This window comes from Lytechinus variegatus, chromosome 3, assembly GCF_018143015.1.
Source record: "Lytechinus variegatus isolate NC3 chromosome 3, Lvar_3.0, whole genome shotgun sequence".
NCBI classification, from domain to species: Eukaryota; Metazoa; Echinodermata; class Echinoidea; order Temnopleuroida; family Toxopneustidae; genus Lytechinus; species Lytechinus variegatus.
In genome coordinates, this window is record NC_054742.1 from 35566282 (window position 1) to 35576983 (window position 10702).

Sequence of the window (10702 nt, forward strand, 5' to 3'; positions counted from 1 at the left end):
TTCAGTGTGGGGGGGAGGGGTAGAAAGCTATATATAGGTGAAACTTATTCCCCAAGAATCAAATTTAAAGGCAAGGAATCTTCCTAGTAAAATATTATTAGTCATATCAATTCTAACATGCATAATGCAAAAAAAAGTGTACAACTTACACCGCCTTCGCCTACCTGACAAATCAAATTTTGCGAGCGAGCAGAAAATGCATTATTCAGACCATAAAACAATTTTTTTTACAGAGCACTTAAAAAAATGTAAATCAAACAAAATAATGAAAGTTCGATTTCCGAGCTGACATATGTTTTGTATATTGACTTCATATTTTAAGCTCCATATTGAGCAAGATTATGTAAATCACCAAAAAGGCAATGCGAGCGCGAAGCGCGAGCAAAAATTTATATAGTGACATTAAAAATGTTTTTTTTTAATTGTTTTCCAAGTCTTTCTCTCATCTTATTTTGTTCACTCGTCTTCTTCCTCTTATGTTTCCCTTTCTTTTTTCCCCCTCTTTTTTCCCTTTTTTCTTTCTTTCCCCTTGTTTTTTTTTTGGCTCCGCCAATGAGAGGGAGGGTGCCCTCGCCCTCTTGGATCCGCCTATGCTACGAATTGTTGGATTGTAATCGCAAAAGCCGGCAGTCCAATAACATTCAATAAATTTATCATGAAATGACATTTTCTCACAAATTTTGCTGGGAAAAGGGAACCCGATTTCCTTCACACACTCACACCTGAATTACGTACCCATGATATTTGTTTAAATGGTTGAAGAATGGTTCGCCACATTGCAAGCACGCATCCTATTGTTATACTGAGAAAGTGTCGATGATGCATGAATTACAAAATAAGGTCACCGATAGCCTCAGATTGGAACAGGCACCTGTAAGGTTCACAAAGGAATTAGGCGTGACCAAATCTGTTTGCAATCTTCATTGCATTTTCGGTGCAAAAAGTATCTTTTGTTTACACATTCCTGAACTAACAGAACAGGTCATTGGAAAGCCTTCATTATCATTCCTCAATTTATTCTTGCCAAATTAAGCACCTGACTATGCACCATGATAATAGGAGTTGCAAGTGAATTTAAATGAAGGTATTTCAAATGTCCATTACCAGATCACTCACATTTCGATGTCAGGGCATCCAGTCCTGCATTATACAGAATTGCTGCATTTCGGGTAATTTCACACATCATTTTGTGGGCCAGTGTGACTCCATATCAAGTGAAAAGTTGGGCGGAGAGATCTAGTTACCTCTAAGGCATTTTTTTTACGAGGCGTGATAATTTTGTCTATGTTCATGATGAAATATGTTGCACTGATTACGATCGTTTGCCTTCTTCCAGCAATAGTTGCAGTGTCTGTAGATAATAACAACGAGAACAAAAATGACTTACACCGGATCGTTGAAAAGGTAAGTTAAGAATCTATTTCGGGGTCGTCAAACTCAAAAAAAAACATGAATGTCTGTTTATCATACATCTTCAAAGAAAGGTTGGGATTCATTTACTCGTCGTAATGTGCTTAACTTGAAACATAAATAATTGACATCTTCTTTGATAATCATGTCCAAATTGTTTTCAATAGTTAACGTGACCGGTATCTTGTCTTCGATAAAAGAGTGATAGGCAAGAATTTTGCAATAATCACCATGTCGACACGGGTGTAGAAGCTTTTCTTGCATGAGCTTGGGTGTTGGACCTATATTTGCTAAGTTAAGAAGTGATAGTCACTAAGATTGTTTTGGGTTATTTTTTTCATTTCTCTTTAAAGTTCAAGTCAACCGCAGAAAAATGGTGTAAATCAATAGAGAAAATTTGAACAAGCATAACGCTGAAAATTTTTATCAAACTCGGATGTAAAATAAAACTTAGACTTCTGAATTTTCACTCATTTTTCACAGAACAGTTACATGCACAACTCCGTAACATTCAAATGAGAGAATAGATGATGCCCCTCACTCACTTTTTTGGGGGGGTTGAATCATTTTTTAACAGAATTCACTATAAAGACAAACTTGACAGAACCATAGATTGTTTTTCATAATAAAATACAAAAGAAATAGTGAGTGGATGACGTCATCACTACTCTCATTTGCACACCGACCAGGTTGTGCATATTGTTTTGTGAAATAAAGCCAAACTTTAAAATGTCATTACTCTCATATTTTAAATCAGATTTTTATGAAATACTCAGTGTTCTGCTTGCTGGATTTTGTCTTTATATTCAAATCAAGTTTTTGTTGGGGTGGACTTGCCCTTTAAGTTAAACTAAATACAAAATATGCTATTGTAAGCCTATGGAATGAATCTGAAATTAGATTAAATCATAACTTCCTTTAACCTTGTCACAATCACTTGTTCACTGCTACCATCTGGCCTGTGGAGAATCTACAGGTAGGACTATGGTAGGCAATGCTGTATTGAGCACACACTTTAAAAAATCCTTAAAATATCACTTTTGTGACCAAAATTACTCATTTCCATACAGTTTTAATTTATTTATCATTAGTAACGTGGGAATAATTTTTGTATTCACCAGAGCGCTCAAAAACTTGAATTTTGGGCATATTTTTGTGTACGCCCTCTATTGGTGGAAAGTAATATGGCAAGAAAATTTTCATTTTTTGATCTCTATTTTTAATTAAGAAAAAAATGATATAAAGAATCAAATTTAAATAAGAGCCATGTTGTATGAATAACAGGTCTAATGGAAGCTGTCAGTGTAAAAAAATCAAGCATTTGCCCCAAAGAAAAAGAGAAAATAAGCCAAACATTGCCACCCTTATTTTGCCACACATGGAGATATAACTGAGAACAAGGTTATATCATAACCTTGTTCATTGAATGAGTGGTCACAATGGTATTTTTTAATCATGAACTATTTATTTTCTCAATTATTACTAAATCCACTTGGCTGTTCATATAAAATGTACAAGTTTATGATATAAACCACTCATTCAATGAACAAGGTTATGATATAGTAATTATTCTAAGTTACTAATGAAAATTGAATTACAACTGTATAGAAATTAATAATTTTGGCCACAAAAATATTTTAATGATTTTTTAAAGTGTGTGCTCTATACAGCATTGGCATACCATAATCCTACCCGTAGAGGTACTACGAGCCTAATTACATCAGGAGGGCTCAAGATATTCGTTCGACCCAACCCATTCGAATTTTTCTCAATTTGATGTTGCTGATTGACAAAAATGTATGAATATGATTCAAAATCTAACACTGATTCTAGAAATGGTAACTACTGAACTTCCTTCGCCCAAATTGGGAAGATAAAAAAGTGACTTGGAACTATTTTTGACTGGCGGACTCATTAGGGCTATTTTACTGTTTCAGTCGATGAATTTGATCCATTCATAGTTATCTTCATAAATGGCGATTTATTTTTAGAATGAGCTGGCTACGGTACCCTTTCCTGGTCAGATATGGAATGCCAGATATATATCCTATCCAATGGTAGTAAACATTCCACCCTCTAATTTCACATTTATTTTTTATGAATTTTTCAAAAGTGCCAATTTAACACACAAATCTACGGGGAATGTTTTACGCGCGTGACACCTAGATTCCCCACGGCAGAATGTTCATGGTCATACCGCCCTAGCGTTGTTGGAGCGGTCGTGGAGCGGAAAGAAAAAAATATCACCGCTCGCTACCGTTCACCATTTTTTATTTCGATTGTTTTTCTTTCTTTTTTTCGATTTTTGTGTTTGATTTTTTCCCCCAATTTTGAGAGCGAATTCGACCCTCTTTCCCTACCGCTCCACAACCGCTTCAACAACGCTCGGGCGGTGTGACCAGGCCTTAAAGGCATGATCACACCGCCCGAGCGTTGTTGGAGCGGTCGTGGTGCGGAGAGAAAAAATCATCACCGCTCGCTACCGTTCACCATTTTCGATTTCGATTGTGTTTTTTTTTTCGTTTTCGATTTTTTCCAAAATTTTGTGAGCGAAATTCGACCTTCTCTCCTTACCGCTCCACGACCGCTCCAACAACGCTCGGGCGGTGTGACCAGGCCTTTAGCAGTGAACCAGTGATATAAACGTAACATTGTCCACTAAGTCTGCAACCATCCTGTCTGTGCTGAGTCAATGCAACATACAACACATTATTGAAAAAAAGATAATTAAAACTATTGTTTAGAAAAAAAATATTCAACTGCAATAATACATGATATCTTTGATGGTCCTATATCATTATAATCCTGGTGATTTTTTTTATTATTTAACTGGAGCGCTCAAAAACTATAATTTAGAGCTTATTCTCGTGAGGTGGTATTGGTGGTAATTCAAAATGCAGCCTACAGACGTGTTTTTTTTATTGGAAAAATATAATTGAAGTCAATTTAGTTTTGGGCCAAGGCCTATGATGGATGAAATTATAACAAATCGATTGTCTGATGAAATCATTATGCAGTTGACCATTAGATCAGAGACGTGAAGAAATGTGTGAAATGGAGGATGTTTATTTGAATTGAAAAAGCATGAGCCCCCAAAATTCAAAACATAATTCAGCACAAAGGGATTTAATTGCATGCCATGGTCCTAAACTGACTTAATATCTTTACATTACTTTTCACTAAAAAAAAAGGACTTATGAGCCTGACATGAATATAGGCCTACCTATTATGACCGATCTAGTAAAAAAAAGAAAGAAGATAATTATACAAGACAGTTCAACAAAGTAACGAAGTATTTTTTGTAACAATGTTAATTGTTTAAAGACTTATTTTTAGAATGTTTTATAATGCCTATCCAGGGGAGCGTTTCATGAAAGGATTTTATCCGACAAGTCTTGTTTTATCCGACAATTACCATAGTAACAGTACCTGTCAGCCAATCAGAATCAGGGAAAGTTGTCAGATCTGACAACTTGTCGGACAAAAATGTTAATGAAACGCCCCCTGAACGCAGACAAACGGTTCAGAAATTTTTTTTTCTTATATTACCTGTCTAATCGAGATGATTTTTAAGGAGAGTAGCTGTTGAATATCTTAAAGAAAATTGTTACTGATTCATTATGTTTATCATTTCACTTGACAGACCGTCCCGTCTTCTTACAAGAACGCTTACAACATTTTGATGAAAGCAAACGAAATAAAAACAAGGTCTGACAATACGAACGAAGGTAAGATATTGATCTAAAAATAAAGCACGCCTGAATTATTTTAGTAATGTAAAGACAAAATTACACTGGAATAGTTGGAAACGGGAGAGGGAGACAGATAACTATTGTATTAGAGCGTGATGTTTCTTTGGGTGGGGGGGGGTTACGTTCTTCAAATTTTCACATTCAGATTTTGAAATTCCAAAGACATTTGGATTACTCCAATTTGTAAAAGGGTGCTCAATATGAATATCATGTGGACCTTTGTGGCCCAGTGGATTAGTCTCCGGACTTTGAAGCAGAGGGTCGTCGCGACGCGTCGGTTCAAAATCCCTGCTATGGCGTAGTTTATTTCAGCAAGAAAATTATCCAAACTGTGCTGCACTCAACCCAGGTGAGGTGAATGGGTACCTGGCAGGAATTTATTCCATGAAATGCCGAGCGCAGGAAGCTAGCTGCTTGAGGTACAGCCGGGGTGATCGAGTCCTTTGGAAGCGCATAGACACGTTATTTATATTGTGTTATGCGCTTTATATTATCATTAATATTATTATTATCATCATTATTATTATCATTATTCATATTTATTGTTTATTAAAATTAATATCATTATGATTATTATTATGATTATGATTAGTATTATTATCATTATCATTGTTATTATTATCATTATTTATTTGTTATTTATTTCATATTTATTATTTATTAATATCATTATGATTATTATGATTATTATTATCATTGTCATTATCATTATTGTTATTACATCATGGATGGACGTTTTGAATTAATAACTTCATATAAACAAATTGATTGATATACGAATGATATACATGATGGTTGAATATGTATTTTTGGAAAACCAAAGAAATGCGATATAGTCCTAGAATTATTATTCCTGTTACTAGTGTTAGAACATAAATTCACAATATATTGTTTCCTTTTCACAATTTTTTTTTACATTATATTACTATCGTATATCTCAGTGACAAAGGCTATAGAGAAACAAAACCATATATATTAATATTCTGACAGAAGCTATGCTATTTTGTCTACTTGTGTTTTTGAAGAAATAAATCATTGATAGTTTTCTGAAATGTATTGTAATTCAATAATGCTACGATAATTCACTTTGATATTGAAATGAACGCGACACCAGGGGGCGTTTTATGAAAGGACTTGTCGGACGTTTTATCCGACAAGTCCCATTTTAACCGACAGTTACCATAGTAGCAGTACCTCTCAGCCAATCAACATCAGAGAAAGATGTCAGATCTGACAACTTGTCGGATGAAAATATTGATGAAACGCTCCCCTGTAGTCACTATAATCACCAAGATCAATTGTTTTAAAATGTTTTTTTTTTATTTCAGGTCAGGACTACCCTCAGATTCCTCCGATAGATCCACAGGTCAGGTTGGAAGTCTCTGAAAGTAAGTAATATTTTTTAAATGTATGCCGTTTTTATGGAAACGAGTGTACAATATAATTATGTAGATATACATGCGTTGACTAGAAATGTTTATTCAAAAACGTATGGAAAGTTATCGCAGGCAGGGGGTTCTCTATGCTTAGGACTGAACTGGGGGGTGTTTCATCAATATTGTCGCGCGACAACTGTCAGCGCTGACAAAAATTGCATTTCACGAAACTCTCGAGCTCCTCTGAATTTGTTGTAAAACTAGCAGAACAAAAAATTGGTGAATGTTTTAGGAAAATCCATTAAAGATTAAGGGGGTGTTGCAAGAAAATATTTGCGTTCAATTGCAAATATTCTCTAGCAATTTTACAACTGATAGATCAACGTTAGCTGTAGCAAATCAGATTGAACTTCTTGTTTCAAGGAGCAAATTAACAATCAATCATGCACTAATTTGCGATTAACTGCACGACATGATTGATTTAGGGACCAAAAATTGACTTGCAATTGATCACAAGTTCCTTGCAACACCCCATAAGAAAGTTATTAGAATTTCAGTCTTGTTTATTTGTGACGTCATAAATGAGCAGCTACCCCATATGTTACGTAATATAAAATGCATAAATTTCAGTTATAATATTTCGTGATGACTTGTTTTATTTTCTTTTTAGGAGTGGGTGGGATAGCATTTTTGCATTGATATACTAAAGGTACAATAAAACAGATTATCAATTTTCTGAGAAATTTACATTTCATTGATTTTTTTACCGTACGATATGTAAAAAAGCTGCTAGCATATGACGTCCAAAATCAAATAATTAAAATTCTAATAACTTTGTTATCCTTTGATAGATTTTCCTCTAACCTTCGCCAATATTTCTTTTTTTTTTCTTCAATTTTTGTCAGGGTGAACTTCCCCTTTAACACGCTTATGACCAGCTTGAATTTTAGTCGAAACTATATAAATGATTCTAAGATGTTTTTAACTTGTCAGCATCATGATGATCTCTCTTCAAAATATAGAATGCAATCAATGACCGTTTCGTTGATCTCGGCTTTTCCTCCCTTTTCTGCAATATACTTTCTTTATCCCCTTTCTTTAATTTCATACACTTTGTCTTTTCAGTGATCAGCTAAGTCTAATGTATATTACTTCTTTATTTCCTTTCCCTTGCCTTATTTGCATTTTTCTTCTCGTCTCTTCTGTCAGCTATTCATAATTTTGTTTCCCCCTTTCTTTATTTTCCTTTCTCCTTTGCTCCTTCCTTTATGCCTCTTAATTTAGTTTTAAGGTGAACATAATCCTTATGAATACACAATATGTGCTGAATTGTATCCCTTTCAACTATCCTTATTCACAAAATTATCAAATTGCAATTTGGATTTTTATCAGCTCCATGTAATCAAGCCTTTGGTCTGCCATGTGTAGTTTATAGGAATAAATACCTATAATATCGAATTTTATTATGTGTAAGATTTTTTTTCTTGATTTAATGTTGAAATTTCTGTATAATATTTTGCTCTGCAGTTCTGGCAAAAACCATCGAAGACATCAATGATCGCCTATATAGCTTAGCCGAAAATATCAAAGTGCTATCACAAAACCGTAAGAACTATTTTACAACAGTTTCTTTACTTTTAAATTAATTTGTCAGACTCTGTATTAACTGTTTAAAAAAGAAATCGCCTATGGCTCACGTATTTCATATCCAGTTCAAAATGATTTTTGGTAAAAAAAAAAATAGGTTTTCAAACCCCTGTACACCAAAATCCGGCCTAGTTTCAGGTAAAATAGGTCATAAATTATTTGGAGCAATGCACCAAAATGATTTTTAATGTTAAAATAGGTCTAAATTTGTTGAATCGGCAATTAGTCGAACTTCGTCTCTTGCGATCTACCACATCCTTCAAAGATTCATTCAGAGGATAATTATTAGATTTTCGAAATAGCTTTAGAAATATAGATGTAGTACGAAATATTTTTATTTGACATTATTATTTTTTCACCAGAGCTCTTGTTTAACGCGAGGTTATCTGCCATAGAGGATGCAAATGAAATTGCCATTGTTCCAGTAGTGGAAGGCATCCACAACCATCACCAACAAACAGACCAAGGCAATCAACATGGTGACGACAGAAACGGGAATGATATGGAGGGAAACCTTAGCCTCATTAATGAACTCGTTGATGTTGCAGTAGATAGAATTGAAGACGCTCAATATATTGTAGCAGAATCAGGGGAATCTCACGACGAGAGTCCACAAGCAACTTCAATGCCACCACATACAACAACAAGTGTCAACGGCGATCAACAGCAACTAACATCTACAATACAACCACATACATCAACAAGTGCCAACGGCGATCATCAGCAAGAGGCAAGTACAGTGCAACCACATACAACAACAAGTGCCAACAGCGATCATCAGCAAGAGGCAAGTACAGTGCAACCACATACAACAACAAGTGCCAACAGCGATCATGAGCAACAGGCAAGTACATCGCAACCACATACATCAACAAGTGTCAACGGCGATCATCAGCAAGAGGCAAGTACAGTGCAACCACATCCGGCAACAAATGTCAACGGCGATCATCAGCAAGAGGCAAGTACATTGCCACAACACAACACAAGTGTCAAAGGCGATCAAAAGCAAGATGCAACTGCAATGCCACCACATACACCAACAAATGCCAATAGTGATCAACAACAACACGTAACTACAATGCCATCGCATACATCAACAAATGTCAATGGCGATCAACAGCAACAACCAACTGCAATGCCACCACATGCCAACGTGGTCACAACCACAGCACAATCGCATGCTAACACAGAACAAGAAACCAGTGCATTGCCACCACAAAGCAATGGTGACTCGCAGCAGTCTACTACCATGACTATTAACCGCGCTAACGGAGTAGAAGTCCTCGATGAAAAACGGAACTACCTCGGTGACCATCGTCGGTATTCTTTTCGTGGCTATAATCCTTTTATTGGTGATCGTCGTAGTAGCGTTCTCAGCAGGCTTCGTAATGGTCTTCCTCTCAGACAAGTGTCCTACCAGGTACCGGTCAAACTCCGTAAAGGGGCAAGACTGGATCAAACATGGTACCCGAAGGAGTTTCAACACAGGAATTAACCCACCAACCTATTACTATTATGGATTTTAAACTCTTCTGCAACCATGAATCATTTCCCCAACAGCTCAATCAGCAGGCCTAATTTAGTTTATAAGTTATAATTATATAAAAATACAATTTTTTGAGGTGTTAACAATAAAATTGAAAAAGTCATTTAAAAATGATTTCAAAACGAGTGTTTAGCATCTAATGCAATACCTTAAAAAGATAATCATAATTATTTCTCTTTTATCATGTTTATGAAATATGATTATAATCAATGCATATAATGCACTGCGTATGCAAACTTTTGGTAAGATCAAAAAGATGCACTGTTTGATTTCTAGAAAGCATTTTATTAACAAAAAGTGACGATCATGCTCTTTAACTTCCATTTACCCCATCTACTTTATCAATGTCTCATATTCTTTATAAAAACTTTATTCTTGGTTTGTAAGCCTTATCCAAGTAAATTCATTGTATTTTTTTCTTGCATGTCGTGAAAGGAAGTGCACAATAAAAATAACTTACCTTAATGTAACTTTTCAGTTGCATATTGTGCGTATTGGTTAGGTTGAATGATTGATTGGTAGATCGGTCTGTTCTCGATGGATGGTTGAATTGGTTGGTTGGTTTGATGGTTGGTTGGTTGGTTGGTTGTTTGGTTGGCTGGCTGGTTGGCTGATGGATGGATGGTGGATTGATTGATTGATGGATTGATTGATTGAGTGATTGAGTGAGTGAGTGAGTGATTGAGCGACTGGTTGGTTGGTTGGTTGGTCGGTTGGTCGGTCGGTCGGTTGGTCGGTTGGTCGGTCGGTCGGTCGGTCGGTCGGTCGGTTGGTTGGTTGGTCGGTTGGTTGGTTGGTCGGTTGGTTGGTTGGTCGGTCGGTTGGTTGGTCGGTCGGCTGGTTGGCTGGCTGGTTGGCTGGCTGGCTTGATGGTGGATTGATTGATTGACTGACTGACTGACTGACTAACGGTTGGTTGGTTGGTGACTGACTCCCATTACATAACATCTATTTGGAAATGTGAAATTGTG

General features: G+C 35.8%; 1 protein-coding gene across 3 annotated transcripts; it reads left to right on the plus strand.

The window, feature by feature from the left end:
- The first annotated feature begins 1102 nt into the window (after positions 1–1102).
- LOC121410882 lies at positions 1103–9801 on the plus strand. 3 transcript variants are annotated; one of them, XM_041603238.1, is made up of 6 exons: positions 1103–1404; positions 5054–5138; positions 6491–6550; positions 8066–8143; positions 8548–8877; positions 8992–9801. In XM_041603238.1, the coding sequence occupies exons 1-6, from the start codon at positions 1285–1287 to the stop codon at positions 9678–9680; spliced, it is 1362 nt and encodes a 453-aa protein (XP_041459172.1). In that variant the 5' UTR covers positions 1103–1284; the 3' UTR covers positions 9681–9801. The 3 variants fall into 3 exon arrangements, with proteins under 3 accessions (XP_041459172.1, XP_041459173.1, XP_041459171.1); XM_041603239.1 differs by having other exon boundaries at positions 9049–9801; XM_041603237.1 differs by having other exon boundaries at positions 8548–9801.
- Positions 9802–10702: the final 901 nt, after the last annotated feature.

Bases quoted from the DNA above. Each gene is read 5' to 3' on its own strand.
- LOC121410882 (XM_041603237.1), top strand. From the start codon at position 1,285: ATGTTCATGATGAAATATGTTGCACTGATTACGATCGTTTGCCTTCTT. The intron at 6,551-8,065 runs GTAAGTAATATT...TTTGCTCTGCAG, and splicing joins CAGGTTGGAAGTCTCTGAAA to TTCTGGCAAAAACCATCGAA. The intron at 8,144-8,547 runs GTAAGAACTATT...TTTTTTCACCAG, and splicing joins CAAAGTGCTATCACAAAACC to AGCTCTTGTTTAACGCGAGG.